The sequence below is a fragment of the Tachypleus tridentatus genome, chromosome 11, assembly GCF_004210375.1.
Source record: "Tachypleus tridentatus isolate NWPU-2018 chromosome 11, ASM421037v1, whole genome shotgun sequence".
Taxonomy (NCBI): Eukaryota; Metazoa; Arthropoda; class Merostomata; order Xiphosura; family Limulidae; genus Tachypleus; species Tachypleus tridentatus.
In genome coordinates, this window is record NC_134835.1 from 35,028,384 (window position 1) to 35,051,467 (window position 23,084).

Genomic DNA, 23,084 nt, shown 5'->3' on the forward strand with positions numbered 1-23,084 from the left:
CAAATGCTGGGAGTTCTAAAATCGAGAAAGAATCTTCAATGTTTTAATACCAGGCTTTGGAAATGTTAAAATAAAAGTTTGTATACTTGGAGAAAACAACAATATAAGTTCAAAAATGTTACTCAAGAATTATAATATGTTGTGATTGACAGTTTTTAATTAATTCTTACAGATATAGAAAATTTTGTTTTTTTAATGAATGTGATTGGACTCCAAAATTGAATTTAATAAAGGAACAAAGATCGTTAGATATTTTAAATCTAGGCTGACTGGGGCCGGGCACGGCCAGGTGAGCTAAGGCTTTCGACTCGTAACTTGAGGGTCGCTGGTTCGAATCCCCGTCGCACCAAACTTGCTCGCCTTGGGGGTTTTATATGTGACGTTCAATCCCACTATTTGTTGGTAAAAGAGTAGCCCAAGAATTGGTGGTAGGTGGTAATGACCAGGTACCTTCCCTCTAGTCTTACACTTCTAACTTGGGGACGGCTAGCACACATAACCCTCGAGTAGCTTTGCGCGAAATTTTAAAAAAACAAACAAACAAACTAGGCTGACTAATAGAAATGAGTCAATGCTAATTCGTCATGTCAAGTGACGTAACTGGTAAAATTGTATTGATATTATAGAATATAGAATCAATTATTAATAATCAGGTGATGAGTCATTCTGTTTGCACATATACTCAAATACGTAAATTAGTTACATAAAAGTTACTAAAAAGTTACTCTATACGTTTAGAAATAAATTTCGTGTTTCAATATTTTGTGATAAATTACGTAAATATTTTGTTGTTTTTTTAATTTCGCGCAAGGCTACACGAGGGCTATCTGCGCTTGCCGTCCCTAATTTAACAGTGTAAGACTAGAGGGAAGGCAACTAGTCATCACCACCCACCCCAAACTCTTGGGCTACTCTTTTACCAACGAATAGTGGGATTGACCGTTATATTATAACGCCCCCACGGCTGAAAGAGTTAGCATGTCTGGTGCGACCGGGATTCGAACTTGTGACCCTCGGGTTACGAGTCGAGTGCCTTAACCACCTGGCCATGTCGGGGCCATTTTTGTACTGTCTACAAAAGAAAAATTCTTCAGGAAAGGCGTTGATCTGTTGGTTTATTTAATGAAAGAATGGGAACAATATTTATAATATACACAAAGCACCATTGATTGGTTACATGTTTACATAGTAACTCCAGAAAAAGTAAAGTTAATAAAGTTAAAATGTTTGATCACAAAAGCCATCACATTAACAGACGTTAAAGTATGTGACCATGAAGTCCATATTAAACATCACATGAGACTTTCAAACTGTTTTTAAACGAGGGAAGCAAAAAAAAAAAAAAACTCAAATCATGAGAAAAACCTTTTGCTCAAACGTAATTTTCACCTTTCATCAATGACTTATTACGTGCGATAATAGTAAGCTGTATTGTCTCAGGGTTTGCGATAGGAAGAACATCAAACACGTCAGTGTTCTGATGAAAGCTAGTTAATGATGTGGTTCTGTATGAAAACTTTGTCCGCCAGGATCGTATTCTTAACAAGCTGCTTTTCTTCATTGTTTTAAACAAGAATTGAAACGAGTCCATCCATTTGATTGGGACTGGAACAGCAAATAGATACAAGGATTTATGGCGCTATTACTGGCTGAAATAACACCAAATAGCGCCACTGTGTTCTCATCCAAGGCCTTTGGGTTCCCAAAGGCTAGAACCATCTCTTGGACGACGTACGGTAAGTTGGTAATCATGAAAGCGACAAAGATTGCCATAGTCATCTTTAGTGTTTTCACTTTTGCACGAGGAAGGGATGACCCTGTCTGTTGGCGGTTATTCACAGCCGAAGACTGGCGCCATATTTCCAATAAGATACGTGAGTATAGCGCGACTAAAAGACTGAAAGGAACGATAAATACTGTTAAAAAGACGAAAGCCATATATATCTGACGATGATAGCGGGGATATTTCCCGGTATAAAAGAGGGAGCTACAAAAACTCTGGTTTTCGTCTACTTCAATTTCACGAAAAATATAAAGATTTGGAATTGAAGGAATAAGAGAAGCAGACCAGGCAATCAGAGCAAGTTTCCAAGAGGAAATGCATGGTCTTAGAGGGTATACTATGACGTAATAGCGGTCCAGCGCGATAATAACCAACATATACGTAGATGACACAAGAGCGAATGTCTGAAGCAGTTTAAAAAAGCGGCAAAAAATATCTCCTGCTATCCATAATCTACCCATCACTTCCCACACTACCTGAGCTGTCATGGTTACCATGGTAACAAGTAGATCCGCTACAGCAAGATTAAGGAACAGCACCTTAGGTTTTGAGTGACGACCCCGCTGGGAGACGAAAAGTCTCCAACAAACCATAAGGTTTCCTGTTAGAGAGACAACAATCATTATAGCAATGATGACAATTCGAACCGTTCTGTGATAGTCTGGCCCAAAAACTCCTTTGAATTCCGAATTGCTCGTCAAGTTGGAGTCGTTATGTTGAAAACTAGCAAAGTCTGTCATGGTACCTGAGGCTTGTTGCATTTAATAAACCTTAATACTGACGGAATGACGCGTTCCGTTTAATTACTTGGTAGTTCTAATTTTTTAAAATATATTTTGTGAATAATCTATCGCTGAAATTTAAAAACCTTCTCTGAAAATAATGAAACAATAGGAAGTATTAGACAACCGAAGTGAAGTTTAATTCAAAGTTACGACAAAGTGGGGAAGATCATTAATTAATCAACAGTTAAACGGTCACTGTTGGTCACTGTTACTTGCATTTGAAATAAGTTAAATATATGTAGACCAGATGGGAGTTGTTGTTGTTTTCAGAAATCGACGAGTTTTTCTAACTGTAATTCTTAGTAGAAGACCCACTGAATGAAAAACTGTATTATCTTGTTGTGTATATTCGTGAAGACGTCGTTCTTGAACGATGGACAACCTGTTAAAATAAGAGAACTATGATCAGTTACCAAATAATAATTATACCAGTAAATTATCTCAGTTGTGTAGATCATATAAATGACTGCTATAGTGAGCCTGTGGATCATTCACAGCAAAAGTGATAATTGTGCTGCCATCTAGTAATGAGCTAATTCATAAAGACAAACTGTGTGAAACCAAAAAATAAATGATTTTTAACATTTCAGCTTTTGTAAACGCGCGTATGTAAGTTTTTCTTAAATCACTTAGGACAGCAGAAACCAGTATCATAGTTTTCACACTTATAAACATTTGTCTGTTTAAATGTTTTATGTCGTATCTTTGAAACATTGTAAAGATCGCTCAAAGAGGTTTTAAACAGGAACATTCTACACACTCAAAGTAAAAATCACTCCTAAACCTTTCACTAAAATAAAAATATAAACCTAAAGCTCATGTAAAGTGATTTTAAAACTCGAGCTCTGATGACAAATAATCGACTAATTATATTAACAAATATTGGTAATAATCACGAGGGAAGGGATAGAATTTTTTATATCATTTTTAGACAATATAAATTATAATTATTTCATGAAACGGAACTTATGCACAGTGTTTAACAAAAACAGTATTTTATTTTTATGGACTGACACTTTGTTATAATAATTCATCAGAATTTGTTTATTCACAACGTGTTTATTTGAAACGTTCTATGTTAAACACAATGTCCAGAATAATCGGAATTATTCGTATTTATTGTTATCGGACTATGCGTATACTTATGGGAGACAACAATAAAAGATATTAACTGTGACATAATTATTATGTCAGCTTTAGTTGTTGGTTTGTTTCAGCGTAAATTTACATGCTATTTTCAGCGAGGGAAATCGAACCCAGGATTTTAGAGTTGTAAGTTTGTAAATTTATCACTGACCTACTGACAAGCAATGAGAGATGAAACACTTATTAAATTTCATATCAATATATTCAAGTTCCTGCTCCACGGGGACGTACAAACAAGTCGATAATTAACACAGAGATACACAAGCTGACGAAAAGTGGAATATGTGAAATGAAAAGAGAAAAGATATGGACAGTTTGTCACTAGCCTATTAATTTACTTTAAAAAACTTCTCTACTTCCCCGGCTTTACAACGCTAAAATTAGGGGTTCGATTCCTCTCGGTGGGCTGGGCAGATAGCCCAATGTGGCTCTGCTGTAAGAAAACACACACTCGTGCGACTCGTATTCTGAGGGTCGCGGGTTCGCATCCACGTCGCGCCAAACATGCTCGCCCTTTCAGCAGTGGGGGCGTTATAATATGACGGTCAATCATATTGTTCGTTGGTAAAAGAGTAGCCCAAGAGTTGGCAGTGGGTGGTGATGACTAGCTGCCTTCACTCTAGTCTTACACTGCTAAATTAGGGACGGCTAGCACAGATAGCCTTCGTGTAGCTTTGTGCAAAATTCAAAACAAACAAACAGCAATCATTTAAAACTCCAAAATAAGCGAAAATTAATTCGGGTTTTAATGTATCAACATGGTAGGAAGTTGAATACTTTATTATCAAAAAAAAACAACACGTGTATTAACTGTATGGGAAGCACAAATCTATATGTCTTCGCGAAGTAATGCAAATGATGTAATTTTTTTATCCGCAAGAAACACTAGTTTTCAGTCGCTATCACCTGATAATTCGAAAGAGATTTTTATAAATAATTTATTTATATGCACAGAAAACAAATGCTACAAAAATGTGATTATTCAAGTGTTAAACATTTAAGCAAGCTTTTAAAAAATATTGCCTGAGATGAAAATAAAAAGACAATAGTATTGTCTTTGCTGTTCATACCAATATTTTCACCTCATGTTCTATCTAGTTTGTTCTTTTAATGTAAATAAGTTCTCTGCGCTATTCCCACAACAGTGATTTGTTTGTTTGTTTTTTTGGAATTTTACGCAAAGCTACTCGAGGGCTATCTGCGCTAGCCGTCCCTAATTTAACAGTGTAAGACTAGAGGGAAGGCAGCTAGTCATCACCACCCACCGCCAACTCTTGGGCTGCTCTTTTACCATCGAATAGTGGGATTGACTGTCACATTATAACGCCCCCACGGCTGAAAGGGCGAGCATGTTTGGCGCGACCGGGATACGAACCTGGGACCCTCGGATTACGAGTCGAACGCCTTAACACACTTCACAGTGATTTAACCCAAGCTTAGTTTTGAGCTACTAGTGGTATTTTGTTCTTCTAGCAAGAGTTAGTTTTATTTCAAACCTTCAAGAGAAAAAAACAACTGAAAAATGAGAAACGTAAATGTACAGGTAACAGTAAAACCAGTAAATAAATGAAGAAAAGGCAAGAAAAAAACAATGTGTGTTTTTCTTATAGCAAAGCCACGTCGGGCTATCTGCTCAGCCCACCGAGGGGAATCGAACCGCTGATTTTAGCGTTGTAAATCCGGAGACATACCGCTGTACTAGCATGGAGCAGAAAAAAAACCAAATAAGAGGATAGATAAAACAGTAGATAGAGTAAGTAATTCATAAAATAAACGAAAATTTAACAGCAAAATTAGTTTAAAACGACAGAAAATCTACAGATGTGCAGGAAGGGTACAAAATTGGCGGGGAAAAATAATTTAGTAGAGGAGGTTAAAGGGAAGCAAAGAAAAAAAATAAAAAACTGACCGACAATGTTACCACTGTATTTTGAAATGAAAGTAACAGGTGATATGAAAAATAGATATAATTATTAAATAAAAACTTAAGATACGAAAAAAACCAGTAGAACAGAAAATAAACGAGAGACGGAAACATGAGAGATTTGGACAAATTGTTCGGAAACATGAGAGATTTGGACAAATTGTTCGGAAACATGAGAGATTTGGACAAATTGTTCGGAAACATGAGAGATTTGGACAAATTGTTTTTTTTTGTCTCCTGTGCTCATTATCCTTAAAGAAGTAAAAATCACGCATTTTCTTCCTTTGTTTCATTATTTTTGTATCTGCTCTAAGATATTTTGCAGTTTCGCGAAATGGATTCGTCATATATCCAATTTATTCTACACTATAAGAAGCTTAACAATGAAAATTATACCAAAGTAGAGGCCATAGAAGATTGCGTTAAAAGTACATCATTTTATTTATTCAAGTTGAAAGACGTGAGAAATCATAGAGGTAAGTTATTCTTCTAAAATAAATTCATTTGCTCATTGACAAAATAAAATAAAATAATTCCTTTTTTTACTTTTTGATGAAGCGTGTTTCCCCTAGTGGCTCAGCGGTATGTCTGTGGACTTACAACGCTAAAAACCGCGTTTCAATACCCGTGGTGGGCAGAACACAGGTAGCTCATTGTGTAGCTTTGCGCTTAATTCAAAACAAGATGAAGTGTGTGTTTTTACAGCAATGCCACAATGGACCATCCACTGTGTCCACTGAGAGGGATGTAATCCTTGATTTTAGTATTGCAAATCTGAAGAGTTATTGCTGTCTGAGGACTATTTATATTGGGTGAATTCTGGTAGAATATGACCTTCAAGATCAAGAAATTTATTATTTTTCTTAAGACATTTATTATATTGTTTTTTTTTACTACACAACACTTCCGTTACTTTTAATTGTATTTCAAGTATATTTTTATAAGTACGTAATATGTATAATTGGTATTACAATAATAACTCTTAAAGTGGTTGAACGGTGAATCCGAAGATTCCTTGTTTGCAACTCGTATTTAAGGGCCGTTAGCGCAGTGCAAGAGTGATGAATAAATGCCATTATTCAATGAGACAAGAGTTGGCGGTGTGTTCCGTTCACTAGTTGTCTTTTTTCTAGGCTATCGGTTCAAAGTTGTTTAGGTTTTTGCGAAAATTGCCTACCCTTAGTGGCACAGTTGTATGTCTGTGGACTCTTATCACTAGAAACCGAGTTTCGATACCCGTGGTGGGCAGTGCACAGATAGCCCATTGTGTAGCTTTGGGTTTGATTTCAGTCAATCAATCAATTGGGAAAATTCTAAAATAAACAGCAAACTGTAAGTTTGATTTTAAAGGGCCCTATTTAGAAAAATACAAAACCTATTCTTTATCTAAATGCGAATATTTTTAATTATTTGTTTAATGCTGTTGTTGTTTTGAATTAAGCACAAAGCTACTCGACAGCCCATTGAGTGCTATGCCCACCACGGGTATCAAAACCCGGTTTTTAGCGTTGTAAGTCCGCAGAAATACCGCTGAGCTACTGGGGGGGGCAAATATAAGTTTAGTAGTCTGTGCGTGTTTTTTTATAGCAAAGCCAGATGACGCTATCAGCTGAGTCCAGATAAATAATTTAAGTTTTACGATTAAAACTGAAGTTTGTAATATCTGAATTTAGTCAATCTGACTTCAATGAAGAAAAAAATATGTGAAATAAATAAAGCCAATACATCAAGTGGTATCTTCCATAGTCATCATTTTGAAACGCAGTTTGCTATGATGCTAGTACAATTCTGTTTAACTCATATTAGTAATATCATAGTGGTGTTACACCAACCTCACACACTCAGAAATAAAATACCACCATAATTTCCAGACACGGTTTATAGTAGAAACTGACGGTGAATATTACTAGTTTTATTAATTAAGATGTTGTTGTTTTTTGAATTTAGCACAAAGCTACGCAATGGGCTATCTGTGCTCTGCTTACCACGAGTATCGAAACCCGGTTTTTAGCGTTGTAAGTCCGCAGACATACCGCTGAGCCACTAGGTGGGCATTAATAAAGAAGTTAATGTTATAGGAGCTTTTGTTCTAGAACATTTTTTAGGAAATCTGACACGAACCATTGGATTTCACATTTAGTGTAAATTAGTCAATAGGCCACGCCCGGCCTCATTGTGTAGAGAAACATTTTGTTCCGTAGGGAGTAAAATAGTGCTTCTCCTCATTTATTTTTGAATTTCGCACAAAGCTACTCGAGGGCTATCTGTGCTAGCCGTCCCTAATTTAGCAGTGTAAGACTAGAGGGAAGGCAGCTAGTCATCACCACCCACCGCCAACTCTTGGGATACTCTTTTACCAACGAATAGTGGGATTGACCGTCACATTATAACGCCCCCACGGCTGGGAGGGCGAGCATGTTTTGGCGCGACTCGGGCGCGAACCCACGACCCTCAGATTACGAAGCGCACACCTTAACGCGCTAGGCCATGCCAGGCCCATTCATTCTCGAGCAACGGATGAGGTTCAACTAATGATTGTCGCATATCGATAAATTTGATAAACGCACGAAAATAATCTGTAATTTGAAGACGTGAATCAATACTTAGTTATAGAATGCCACAGTTTGACAGTGTAGTAAAATTATCACAGATATTTGTATTTGTACAGTTTCTCAGTCAAATAAATTAAGAAATTTTATGATGTCCAAGTAGAAAGGAAAAGTTAATTTATGGTATGAACCTATTAATTTTATGCAAATTATTCAATAACTGTAATTTACGTCATTAACGAAGGATGGAGTGGAACGGGCGGTGCGGCCACCGGTACAGGCGCTGGGCACTTTGTGGATGAAACGTTATATACGATAGCCTAACTCAACAAATTTCCTCAGAAAGTGACCTAAAGCCGCCTGGAAGGATCACCTGTTTTTTACCACCTATACCAGTATACAGTAGTGTGTTTTCTGTCTGTCGGTCAGTTTACACTAAAATGACGTCACACAAAGAAAACTTAACGCCGTAATTTGTACTGCCGTGACGTCACTAAAACGTGCACATGCAATGAATCACGAGCAGAATTATGCACTCTGTAGGCTACAACACAGTATGATACATGAACTTTAAAAACAAGAAATAAAAATATTTGTTACTCATAATGTCTTGTTTTGGTAGTTATATCACGATATGATTATTACAACACTTGAAGAATAAACATCAGAAACTAACTACAAAAAGGTAAATGCTATCTGCGCTAGCCGTCCCTAGACTAGAGGGAAGGCAGCTAGTCATCACCACCCACCGCCAACTCTTGGGCTACTCTTTTACCAACGAATAGTGGGATTGACCGTCACATTATACCGCCCCCCACAGCTGAATGGGCGAGCATGTTTGGTGCGACCAGGATTCTAACCCGCAATGTTTCTGGCACTGAAGTGTTGTTGATGTACATGTATCTTAAATCTAGCCTGTTTTTTGTTTACAACGTTAGATACAACATTTACTTTTACTCATAACAACACCATTGTATACGACACAACCTACTAACGTATTTATTTATAAATGTCTTATCAAGATCTGTAAGAATCTTGTGGTGGCATTTTCTGAAGTTACTACGACAGATAAAAAAACGTGCGCGCACTTTGAAACTCAAAGTATTGTGTGTAAAAAATACTAGGTGAAAAATAGCCTCTAAATATGTTGTTTAAGTATGTTTTACCTGTTCCTTTATCAATACACTTCGCGCCATAAGCCCGGTAACCACGCCTTGGCTCTTTGAAATCAGCTATTCCACTGTCCGGAAAATAGTCAACAAATGGAGGGCTTTCAAAACAACTGCCAACATGCCCATATCTGGTCGTCCAAACAAGTTCACACCGAGAGTAGACCGCCAGATGCTAAAAAGAGGTCTCCAAATACCCTAACATGTCATCACGGGACCTACAGCAGGCTCTGGCTACTGTTGATATGAAAGTGCATGCCTCTACAATTAGAAAGAAATTGCACAAGTTTAACTTGCATGGGAGGTGTGCAAGGAGGAAACCTTTGTTCTCTAAGAGAAACATCAAGGCCAGACTGAAGTTTGCCAGAGAGAATGTAGACAAAGACCAGGACTTCTGGAATAATGTTTTTTGGGCAGATGAGTCCAAAATTGAATTATTTGGACACCAGAACAGAGGACATGTTTTGCGTAAACCAAATACAGCATTTCAGGAAAAGAACCTCATACCAACTGTGAAGCATGGAGGTGGAAGTGTCATGCTTTGCTGCAGCAGGACCTGGACAGCTCACAATCACAGAATCCACCATGATTTCTACTGTGTATCAGAGGGTGCTTAAGGATCATGTGAGACCATCTGTAAGAAAATTAAAGCTGAAGCGGAACTGGACCCTGCAACACGACAATGACCCAAATCATACCAGTAAATCCACCAAGGACCAGCTGAAAACTAAGAAATGGAGAGTCCTGGAATGGCCGAGTCAAAGTCCAGATCTTAATCCCATTGAGATGCTGTGGGGTGACTTGAAACGGGCTGTACATGCAAGAAACCCCTCAAACATCTCATAGCTGACAGAATTCTGCATTGAGGAGTAGGGCAAACTTTCTTCAGACTGATGTTAGAGACTGGTAGATGGCTACAAGAAGCGTCTCACTGCAGTTATTTCAGCCATAGGGGGTAACACTAGCTATTAGAGGGTAGGGTGTCCTAACTTTTTTCTCAGTTAGAATATGCATTTTTGTAGAATTACATTTACAGAAGATCTTGAAAAGTCTTTTCTTCAGTTTTAATTGTTTAGTTATATTCCTATAATCTCTCAGTATTGTTGTAATTGAGATTAAATATCTATATATTCAAAAATCTTACAAAAATACATAGGCTTTCATAGGGTGTCCTAACTTTTTCACATGACTGTATATCATCATACAATACCGCTATACCGCTTTGTTTTTGTTGTTTCTAAGCAGTCCATATTAATAACTTTAGCCATCTTTTTTCCATTCAGAATAGGCCTAACATGGCCAAGCGTGTTAAGGCGTTCGACTCGAAATCTGAGGGTCACGGGTTCGCATCCCCGACGCGCCAAACATGCTCGCCCTTTCAGCCGTGGGGGCGTTATAATGTGACAGTCAATCCCACTATTCGTTGGTAAAAGAGTAGTCCAAGAGTTGGCGGTGGGTGGTGATGACTAGCTGCCTTTCCTCTAGTCTTACACTGCTAAATTAGGGACGGCTAGCACAGATAGCCCTCGAGTAGCTTTGTGCGAAATTCAATAACAAATCAACAAACAAACAAAGCATTCAGAATAAATTTGGTATGAAACCTTCAAAATAAAGGTACTTCGAAAGTGATATAATAATGTATAGAAACTAATTTTTTAACTTCAAAAGACTCTGATAAATTTTTAAAGAATCACGTGGTTAGTGTTAAGAAACGAGAACAAGAACATCACTGGCAAGTCAAGACACGAGTGTAATATTCTATAATCAGTTCGTTGGATATTTTCTGAAGTGCAACATAATTCTGATGTTATATTACAGTAGCAGTCTCGCTAATTGACAAACGCTGATTGTTCAATTTTTTTACTTCCCGAAAACGCCCCCTTCCTCCAACCTATCTACGCTGATAGAACTCAGAAAACTAATAAAAAAAATTAGACATCATAAATTAGATGACGGTCCCCGACTGAATCATATCGATTTGTAAAATCGATACATGACTCCTCTGAACGTTTGATCTTCACGAAATGTTCTCGAGAAGCTTGCAGAAGTGCGCTAATCGCAAATGTTACAACGTTGTAAAGAAATCGCGACGTGACATAATCATTTACAATATTACTTTCTTACACGTTCGTATTCCAAAAGCGATTGACACTTGTGATTTGTTTTTCTACTTTTTTTCCAAATCGTAATTAAACGTTTCTTGCCATGTGGCGCATGTTATTTACACACTTGCACACATATCCTTCGCATTTGGATAATTTATCTTTCGAAACTAATACCGCTATAATTCCTTTCTTAACTTGTTGCGATTGTATTTTTGTAATGCTGGCCCTCCCTCAGCTCCTCGGTATATTTACGGATTTACAACGCTAAAATCAGGGGTTCGATTCCCCTTGCTGGGTTCAGCAGATAGCCCGATGTGACTTTGCTATAAAAAAAAAAAGCACACCCTCTATCACAAAATTAGATTTAAATAACTGGAATAATTCGTAAAAACTGTGAAACTCGAAACAACTTTGGATAGAAAAAAATATGCCGGGTGTGATGGTTCATGAATACGTTATTAGAAAGTTTCAATCTTAACAAATATCCAACATTTTGCTTCCTTTATAATTCTCACGCATGGCTGTCTCTGATTTCGAACTGACAGACTAGGAGGGGGCCGGCATGGCCAGGTGGTTACGGCACTCGACTCGTAATCTAGGAGTCCCGGGTTTGAATTCCCGTCACATCAAACATGCTCGCTCTTTCAGCCGTGTGGGCGTTATAACGTTACGATCAATCCCACTATTCGTTGGTAAAAGAGTAGCTCAATAATTGGCGGTGGGTGGTAATGACTAGCTTCCTTCCCTTTGGTCTTACACTGCTGAATTATGGACGGTTAGCGCACATAGCCCTCGTATAGCTTTGTGCAAAATTCAAAAACAAACATATTGGGGAATTTTTCTTACTCAACAAGATCCATCGGCGATTCTTGGGTTGTCTAAATGTCAGGTGTGGTCTATTTCTGCCTTGTGTTTGTTTGTGAAAAAATTCCAGGATATTTGCTCCATCTACGCTGAGTTCTACCTCGGATACAAACTTTACAATTGATACAAATTGGTGAAGCAATGTTTTGGGCCTAAATCCTTCTCAAATTTCTGTTGTTGTTTCGTTTTTGTCACAAGCAAAAAAAGCTGTTCATGTTGTGATTGTGTCTATTCACGTTTCGTATTTTTCAACTGAGTAGTATGTAAGCTATTAATTAACCAAAGCATCATAACACATCTTTAAAAAAAATCTCAATCAGATTAAATTATTATAATCGGAATATTTGTAGAAATGTAGAAGTGATACTGGTTATTGGTGACTTATTGAAGTAACTTTTGTATACAGATACACTCTTGGTCAGTTTCGGATGAATTAGTTTATTAAATGTAACGTAGCTAAAAAAAAATATTATACTCTCATTCAAACGTGTATAGCAATGAGTTAGTGGATATAATTATAATTTCCTCAAAAAATGTTGAGTTTTGTGAATGACTCTGATAAAATATTTTATCCTGAGAAACCGGTTGAAGACATTACAAAGGATAGAAATACTACATCCTCTGTCCAGTCTTACCCCGGGTGAAGATTGGGACTCAAACCAGTGACTATACAGAGGAATTGAGGTACCGCGAAAATCGCTTCACATTTTCAGACTATATACGCGTTATAAGACCGACAGTTATATCCCACTATTTTATCTGAAAAATGTAGCCCAGGAGTTGGTAGTGGGTGTCGTTGATTAGGTGTCTTTCTCAAAGTAAAAAGTAAAGCCGACTAGCACAGATAGTAAAATAAGCATAAAATCGTCAGTAAACTGTGCTTACGTTACTCTAATGTCACTATAGATGGCAAGACCAGCGCCTTCAGGAATTCGGAACGTCATTAAATGGTTTGAGGATAATATATACATATATATATATATATATAAAGAGTGTTCTTGTTTATTTGGTTTTTGAATTTCGCACAAAGCTACTCGAGGGCTATCTCTGCTAGCCGTCCCTAATTTAGCAGTGTCAGACTAGAGGGAAGGCAACTAGTCATCACCACCCACCGCCAACTCTTGGGCTACTCTTTTACCAACGAATAGTGGAATTGACCGTCACATTATAATTTCCCCACGGCTGAAAGGGCGAGCATGTTTGGCGTGATGGGGATGCGAACCCGCGACCCTCAGATTACGAGTCGAGTGCCTTAACACGCTTGATCATGCCGGGCCGAGAGTGTTCTTAATTAATAGCTACTACTTTTTAATATTAACATATACATATATTTCAAAATAAAGTAAAATAATGTTTTCTTTCAGTATTTTTAAATACAATTAATATTTTGTGACACAGAACAAAGTAAAACTTTCTTAAAGAGTTTAGTTTCTCATGGAGATTAGGTTTTAGTTTGTTTTGAATTTCGCGCAAAGCTACTTGAGGGCTATCTGCACTAGCTGTCCCTAACTTAGTAGTGTAAGACTAGAGAGAAGGCATCTAGTCATCATCATCTACCGCCAACTCTTGGGCTACTCTTTTACCAAAGAATAATTGGACTGAACATCACATTGTAACGCTTCCACGGCGAGCATGTTTGGTGTGACGGAAATTCGAAACAGCGACCCTCGGATTACGAGTCGAGTGCCTTAACTACCTGACCATGTCGGACATGGAGATTGGGGGTTAACTAAACGTTTTAATTGGAGTGAAAAGTTGGGCCTGTGTGAGCCCTTTGATCTTCCCCATCCATCATCACTTCGACTAGTGGTGTATTTAGTACTATTTTATTATCCAGGTGAATATTTCAGAAATTTTCATGTTTTCCATTAATTCAATATTTTGCTAGAGAATGTACGTGTGAGCGAAAACTCAGCATAACACAAACTTAAATTCTTTACTTTGCTTGCTTTCTAAAGACATGTGTGATTTAACTTCCCTTTGACAATTTTTTTTTTGCCAAGCGATGACATAGTAAATGCATTTCGACCTTAAACCAAATTATTTGTCGTGCTTAGGTACCAATGCGTCTATATTCTTGAAAGTGGGTTTGCCAAACGAGTTAATATAAAGAAAAGAAATCCGGTATTTTCTCTGTCTACCTGTTTAAAACCATTACAAGCCAGACCAGGAACAAGAATAAATACAGAAGATGGCTAAGTAGAACAGCCCTTGAAAAGCTCGAACATATGGCAAACCCTCGCTGCCAGTGGAGCTCAGCTGAATCTAATGTGTAATAGGATTTTACGCCTTGCAAACTTTGGTAATGTTTTCTTCTATCTCATCGTGAGTAAAATCTTCCTAAGAATCGACAGGTCTTCTTTACCCAGAGATATGTAAAGAGCACTTGAGACATAGCCATCCACACGAAACAGTTAAATCCAGTATGAAATTGATATAGAGAGTGTTGCACCCAAGTGTGTATTGAACAGAATATAAATATTTACCTATATCTAAATGCTCTTTTTTTATGCTATTCAACCATCATGAAATATACTGAAAACAGTGATGTGGTAAAACCATCAGAGTTGCGTATGTATTATGTACAATACGCTTAGAAAAGCGATCAGTTCTCGAGAAAATGTTGCTTGTTGACATTACCTCGACGACAATGATATACTCTAACCGTAATACACAGAAACCTAAATATCATCTTATCTTGAATTCCTGAGTATATTAAATATATGTCAGTGAAATAATTATCAGAAAATACGTAAGACCTGCCTTCAAATGATCGTTTGGAATTAAACATAAAACTTCACAATTGATTATCTGTGCTCGTATCATCACCCCTGCCAGGCATGGCCAGGTGGTTAAGGCACTCGACTCGTAATCTGAGGGTCGCGGGTTCGAATCCCCGTCACACCAAACATGCTCGCCCTTTCAGCGTTATAACCAATCCCACTATTCTTTGGTAAAAGAGTAGCCCAAGAGTTGGCGGTGGGTGGTGATGACTAGCTGCTTTCATTCTAGTCTTACACTGCTGAATTATGGGCCGCTAGCGCAGATAGCCCTCGAGTAGCTTTGCGCAAAATTCAAAAACAAACCAAACTTCCCATCTTTAAAGCAACTCGATTGATGGTGAATTTCGTCTGTGTTTACAAATTGATAGCAGATAAAAAATGTTTTTAACTTAGATGCTTTAAAATGTTTGTTCGATTTCCGAAGAAGTAGTCAATATATTGATGGACTTTATTTGTAAGAATTTTCATTAAATATTATTCACACTTGTTAAAAACTGAATAAATATCCTACTCACTAGCATTTATTTTTTATATAAGTAAATTTATTTTAAAAAATGATAAATAGCACCAAAACTTCAACAAGCATCATTAATATAGTACCTATTTGTCCCTCTAGTGGCACAGCAACATGTGGATTTATAAGGCTATAAACCTAATTTCGGTACCCGTGATGGAGAGAGCACAGATAGATCTTTGTGCTTAACTGTAGAAAAACAAACAGTAACCATTTCCTTCTTTTTTTATGCACAAACAGATGTTTAAAATTTAATAACAAAACTTTTAAAATAATTTGATTGCTTGTTTTGTTTCGTTTTTTTTTAATTTCGCACAAAACTACTCGAGGGCTATCTGCGCTAGCCGTCCCTAATTTAGTAGTGTAAGACTAGAGGGAAGGCAGCTAGTCATCACCACCCATCGTTAACTCTTGGGCTACTCTTTTACTAACGAATAATGGGATTGACCGTCACGTTATAACGCTCCCATGGCTGAAAGAGCGAGCATGTTTTGGTGCGACCGGGATTCAAACCCGCAACCCTCAGATTACGAGTCGAACGTATTAACCCACCTGGCTATGTCGGGCCACGAAAATATGAATGCAAAATCAACAATAAAAGAACAATAAGGACTTTGTGTTGAGGTAAATGAAAAGTTTTACAGAAACGTCATAGTGGTCATTATGAGATAACTAAGATTACCAAAAATAAAATGAGGTATTTAAAAAAAACAAATATAAACCTGAGATCTTTTAAAATAGTTGACTGTCCTTCTTGAATATGACGAACTTCTGGGTTTCTGAGTTTTTCGAAATGTAGTCATATCAAAAAATGAAATATGTTTTACATTCTTACAGTATAAGTGAAGCAACTCTTAGACTTCGAAATTTTAATCAGGGATTTTCTGTTCTTAGTTGGTATCTAACTTTGTTATATGTTTACAGTGATGCCTGAGCTTGAGGACAAATGGTTCGTCAGCCGAGGCGACAACTAAATCAAACACATAGTGAGTTCGAACAAAACCTGAATCGATTTCTTGCCAAACAAAGTGAAGTTTAATTTCAAGTAATATTTAAATCCGGGACCTGCTGTACGCATGTGAGCTGGTGTTGTTTAAACTTTTCCAATTCTGTAATAAAACGTCAGTCACCAAAACAATTGTGAGGCCTTTGTCTGCCCTCTGAAACTTCAGTGAAGTTCACTTCTACACAGTCTAATCATGTGCTGAAAAAAGGGAAAAGTCGTTTCTTCTAGCTAAAGGAAATCTTACTTACACTTTCAGGAACTGATTCAATCTTAGTTTTGCTCCTTAGATGACATGTATTGTAGTGACAAGTTTGGTGGACTCGGCTGACATTTCTGTATTGAACTGTCAAATGTAAGGCTTAAGTAATACAGTAATTCATCATTTGTATGGACTTGACAGTTTTTGTTTTCAAATTTACTGTTCCCCTATTGGCTCAGGGGTAAATTTAAGGTTTACTAAAACGCGTGGTCCGATTTTCTGTAGTGGACACAGAGAAGATTTACGTAAATTTGCTGCCCTGAAACAAACGAATAAACGTATTTGTTACTTTGTGACAGCGTGAAATAAGACGAAACTACAGACTTGTAAGCCTCACAGTCAAGACGTGAAGATGATAATTCGTAGAGAAACCATCTGTCGTCAGCGATATTTTTATCAACGAAAGATGAGAGCGTAATGCTTTGTTCGAGAAACACACGAGCAAGCAAGAATTAATTCATCGCCTACGAATAGCAGTAGTTCTATTTCGTAGCCACACGTTATTGGCAAATATTAGTTGGTTTGTTTCATACTGGAACTAACATAATTATGTTTTTACAAAATGTAATCGTGGCTTCTTATAAATATAACGGTATTTTATCTTTTGTTTCAAGTAAGTTTTCTATATCTTCAATAGATCTGATCTATAGGCATCGTCTAGACTTTCAGTACAGAAACTAAACCCTATCACATAAGATTAGGTTCAGTTCGGTAATATGAAATATCTTGTAACGAGATGATTTCCAAATTCAGAGTTAAACTTAAAGGGGCCAAAAACACTTAAAATATTAATACATTATAATGAATAAATGATCACTTAATTTCTGGTTATAATCAAAGCACCTTTTAGTTTTATAGTTTAGTTTCTAGTATACATAATAATGTGTGTCTATTTTCTTATAGCAAAAACACATAGGACTATCTGCTGTGTCCACCGAGGGGAATCGAACCTATGTTTCTAGAGTATCAAGTTCGGTAAGGAAGGAGATCGTGATAATTATAAATCAGAACAACTGCTAATTTCACCACTACATAAATATTTCTGACACGTGTTCAGCAGTTTATGACTTAAACTAAATTGTTTTTTCCTGGATGAAAGAAATTACAAAAAAAAACAACCAAACCTCACTAAGTATATTACCTACGATTCTCATGCCAGCACGTAAAAAGTACCATTGTTTGAAGTGTTTCGGTTTTCCTTTGATTCGAGCACATAGGTTTTGATTTGTTTTTTGAATTTCGCGCGAAGCTACAAGAAGGCTATCTTCGCTAGCCGTCCATAATTTAGCAGTGTAAGACTAGGGAGAAGGCAGCTAGTCATCACCACCCACCGTCAACTCTTGGTCTACTCTTACCAACGAATAGTGGGATTGACCGTCACATTATAACGCCCCTATGGCTGAAAGAGCGAACATGTTTGGTGTGACGGGGATTCGAACCTGCGACTTTCCGATTACGAGTTGAGTGCCTTAACCACCTGGCCATGCCGAGCCTATCGAACACATAGGACATAACTTTATTCAACGTATTGACACATTTCTTAAACATCTTAAATATTGTGGCAAAATGTGGACTGCTGATGCCGTTAATATACTTTTCTAGGTACAAAGACAACTGTCCTCCAGCGGGACAACAGTAAGACTTCGGATTTACAACATTAAAATCAGGGGTTCAGCAGCGAGCGGTCTATAAGGATATTCACACTGTAGCGAGCGGTCTACAAAGATATTCACACTGTAGCGTGCGGTCTACAAAGATATTCACACTGTAGCGTGCGGTCTACAAAGATATTTACAGTGTAGCGTGCGGTCTACAAAGATATTTACAGTGTAGCGTGCGGTCTATAAAGATATTCACACTGTAGCGTGCGGTCTACAAAGATATTCACACTGTAGCGTGCGGTCTACAAAGATATTCACACTGTAGCGTGCGGTCTACAAAGATATTCACACTGTAGCGAGCGGTCTACAAAGATATTCACACTGTAGCGTGCGGTCTACAAAGATATTCACACTGTAGCGTGCGGTCTACAAAGATATTTACACTGTAGCGTGCGTCTATAAGGATATTCACACTGTCTCTACAAAGATATTCACACTGTAGCGTGCGGTCTACAAAGATATTCACACTGTAGCGTGCAGTCTATAAGGTCTACAAAGATATTCACACTGTAGCGAGCGGTCTACAAAGATATTCACACTGTAGCGTGCGGTCTACAAAGATATTCACACTGTAGCGTGCGGTCTACAAAGATATTCACACTGTAGCGTGCGGTCTACAAAGATATTTATAGTGTAGCGAGCAGTCTATAAGGATATTCACACTTGCTAAATGATTTATCCATGTTTTTGTTCAGAAATATTAATAATTTAATAAGTTGTCTGTTCCGAAATAATATCGTATATTTAAATTATAATAGCGCTAGTTTTCATTGTTGTAACTTATTTTATTCTAAGTACATTTGTCCTCGAAACGTGACGTGATGGTATTTTGTACTTTATTAATTTAGAAGCCTTAAATATAATAACTGGCGCCAATTACAAATAGATGAAAGTTAAAACGGTGATGACGATAGTATCTGTGTATATCACACTCTATAGCAGCACTAAAATGTTTGGTAAGTTTCTATTGGCTACACTATAGCAGCAGTAAAATGTTTGGTAAGTTTCTATTGGCTACACTATAGCAGCAGTAAAATGTTTGGTAAGTTTCTGTTGGCTACACTATAGCAGCAGTAAAATGTTTGGTAAGTTTCTATTGCCTACAATACCTACTCTGTGTCAATAACCATCTTCTTGTCTTATTTGGCCTTTTACCATTTGGTTACAGAGGGAACAACCTTGGGCTATTCGTGTTGTTTCCGTTTTGTGGGGTTTTAGAAGAAACCAGACAAGGTTTAGGTCACTCTCAATGAAGAAGTGGCAGTCAGAATTTGGTTGCAATTAACAATCACCTTCGTAAGTTCTTGCGAAACTGCAATACGATAAAACAGTAAATCCAAATTATTGTACTGATATGGTCACAGGTATTATACAACATGGGTTGTCAAATTTCGATGTCCACCCCTAAAGCTTGAATGCATTCGTTAGAAATTAGACTAGTTCCATATTCCAACTGAGACCCATTTGAATTCTACGGAAAATTCAACTAAATATAATTCATAAATGTCGTTCAATTAACACACGTAATCTTTTAATTTCCACAAAAGTAATATATCTCTCGCTTACCAGGACACGTACCGTTTTCTATTGTGCTACAACATGCATTAAAACTTTCGAATACATGAGTGTTTTCATATAAAAATAATTCCCAAACTCTAATGTCCAAAACAATCTATATTTTTAACATATGACAAGTTTTTGCCAATTTTTAAAATAATTTCGTGTAATTAAAACTTTCTCAAAATGTTCTGTTCTTTCTTACACTACTATTACTCTTGTATGTTACATCAGTAACTTTTACAGTTTTACAATTCTTGTGTATTTCTGTTTGTGGTGTTTTACATTAATACATGGCTATTGCAGCAGCTATTTTAGCCAATACGAAAATAAAAGATAATACCTGTATATCTTCATGCTACTTATGTGCAGATAAAAACAGAAACTGATTGAATTAAATGTTATTATAACCAGAGTACCAAATAGTACTTTGATAAAAACAGAAACTGATTGAATTAATTGTTATTATAACCAGAGTACCAAGTAGTGCTTTGATAAAAACACAAACTGTTTGAATTAAATGTTATTATAACCAGAGTACCAAGTTGTGCTTTGATAAAAACACAAACTGTTTGAATTAAATGTTATTATAACCAGAGCACCAAGTTGTGCTTCGATAAAAACAAACTGGTTGAATTAAATGTTATTATAACCAGAGTATCAAGTAGTACTTTGATAAAAACATAAACTGTTTGAATTAAATGTTATTATAACCAGAGTAACAAGTAGTGCTTCGATAAAAACACAAACTGGTTGAATTAAATGCTATTATAACCAGAGCACCAAGTAGTGCTTCAATAAAAACACAAGCTGGTTGAATTAAATGTTATTAAAACCAGAATACCAAGTAGTGCTTTGATAAAGCACAAACTGTTTGAATTAAATGTTATTATAACCAGAGCACCAAGTAGTGCTTCGATAAAAACACAAACTGGTTGAATTAAATGTTATTAAAACCAGAATACCAAGTAGTGGTTTGATAAAGCACAAACTGTTTGAATTGAATGCTATTATAACCAGAGCACCAAGTAGTGCTTCGATAAAAACACAAACTGGTTGAATTAAATGTTATTAAAACCAGAATACCAAGTAGTGGTTTGATAAAGCACAAACTGTTTGAATTAAATGCTATTATAACCAGAGCACCAAGTAGTGCTTCGATAAAAACACAAACTGTTTGAATTAAATGTTATTATAACCAGAGTACCAAGTAGTGCTTCGATAAAAACACAAACTGGTTGAATTAAATGTTATTAAAACCAGAATACCAAGTAGTGGTTTGATAAAGCACAAACTGTTTGAATTAAATGCTATTATAACCAGAGCACCAAGTTGTGCTTTGATAAAAACACAAACTGTTTGAATTAAATGTTATTATAACCACAGTACCAAGTTGTGCTTCGATAAAAACAAACTGGTTGAATTAAATGTTATTATAACCAGAGTATCAAGTAGTACTTTGATAAAAACATAAACTGTTTGAATTAAATGTTATTATAACCAGAGTAACAAGTAGTGCTTCGATAAAAACACAAACTGGTTGAATTAAATGCTATTATAACCAGAGCACCAAGTAGTGCTTCAATAAAAACACAAGCTGGTTGAATTAAATGTTATTAAAACCAGAATACCAAGTAGTGCTTTGATAAAGCACAAACTGTTTGAATTAAATGTTATTATAACCAGAGCACCAAGTAGTGCTTCGATAAAAACACAAACTGGTTGAATTAAATGTTATTAAAACCAGAATACCAAGTAGTGGTTTGATAAAGCACAAACTGTTTGAATTAAATGCTATTATAACCAGAGCACCAAGTAGTGCTTCGATAAAAACACAAACTGGTTGAATTAAATGTTATTAAAACCAGAATACCAAGTAGTGCTTTGATAAAGCACAAACTGTTTGAATTAAATGTTATTATAACCAGAGCACCAAGTAGTGCTTCGATAAAAACACAAACTGGTTGAATTAAATGTTATTATAACCAGAGCACCAAGTAGTGCTTCGATAAAAACACAAACTGTTTGAATTAAATGTTATTATAACCAGAGTACCAAGTAGTGCTTCGATAAAAACACAAACTGGTTGAATTAAATGTTATTATAAAGAAATTACAAAGTGGTTTGCTAATAAAAACACAAAGTGTTGAATTAACTCTTATTATAATCAGATCGTAGAGTGGTGTGTTGATAAAAAACATAAACCGGTTGAATGAAATGTTATTAAAGTGAAATTACAAAATTGTGTGTTGATAAAAGTACAAACTGGTTATATAACGTATAGGAATTTCAACAATTCTGAAATAATAATGATTCATTCACGAAAATACGCTTCGAACATTTATGAGGGAAATTTTATTGTAGTTCAACGTTCTTGAGCTACAAAAGGACTACAAACTGAATAAATATTTTTTTATTTGTTTGTTGTTTAGCGCAAAGCTACATAATGGATCATCTGTGTTCTGTCCACCACGGCCTTTTAATATATTTATGTTTTTCTTTTAATTTTTCACATTGGAAAATTATTGAAGTTATATTTTGTTTTTAATTAAGCTCAAAATTACACAAATGACTATTTGTGCTCTGCCTATCACAGGTATCAAAACCTTGTTTCTAGCGTTGTAAGGTTGCAGACATACATCTGTGCAATTGGGTGCTATCAAAGTTATAAGCTGTTTTCGTGTTTGTTTGTTTGTTTTTTCACAGGTAATCTAAAGAAACATTCCATATAACAACAAATATATATATATATATATATATATATTGTAACTACCTGGACCCGATGCAATCACACATGAAGAGTAAATATAGTAAAGTATTACTCCATCTGAGTAACTCAAGATGCGCCGAAATGATCACAGCTTTGAGAAGGAAGACGTCATAACTTGGTCTATTTCAGAGAGTACCTGACAGAGATCGTTGGTTGATATAACAAATTTTATACACTCACAACAGTTCAACAGTTTGTGTTGTTTTTAC

General features: G+C 36.3%; 1 protein-coding gene across 2 annotated transcripts in view; it reads right to left on the minus strand.

The window, feature by feature from the left end:
• Positions 1–1,137: 1,137 nt before the first annotated feature.
• Positions 1,138–23,084, minus strand: part of LOC143231465 (putative G-protein coupled receptor 150) — a 53,174-nt gene continuing 31,227 nt past the window's right edge. For both annotated transcript variants that reach the window (XM_076466001.1, XM_076466000.1), the window contains exon 3: positions 1,138–2,950. In XM_076466001.1, coding sequence (XP_076322116.1) covers positions 1,558–2,544 — 987 coding nt within the window. In that variant the 5' untranslated portion in view covers positions 2,545–2,950 and the 3' untranslated portion in view covers positions 1,138–1,557. The remainder of the gene's footprint in view (positions 2,951–23,084) is intronic.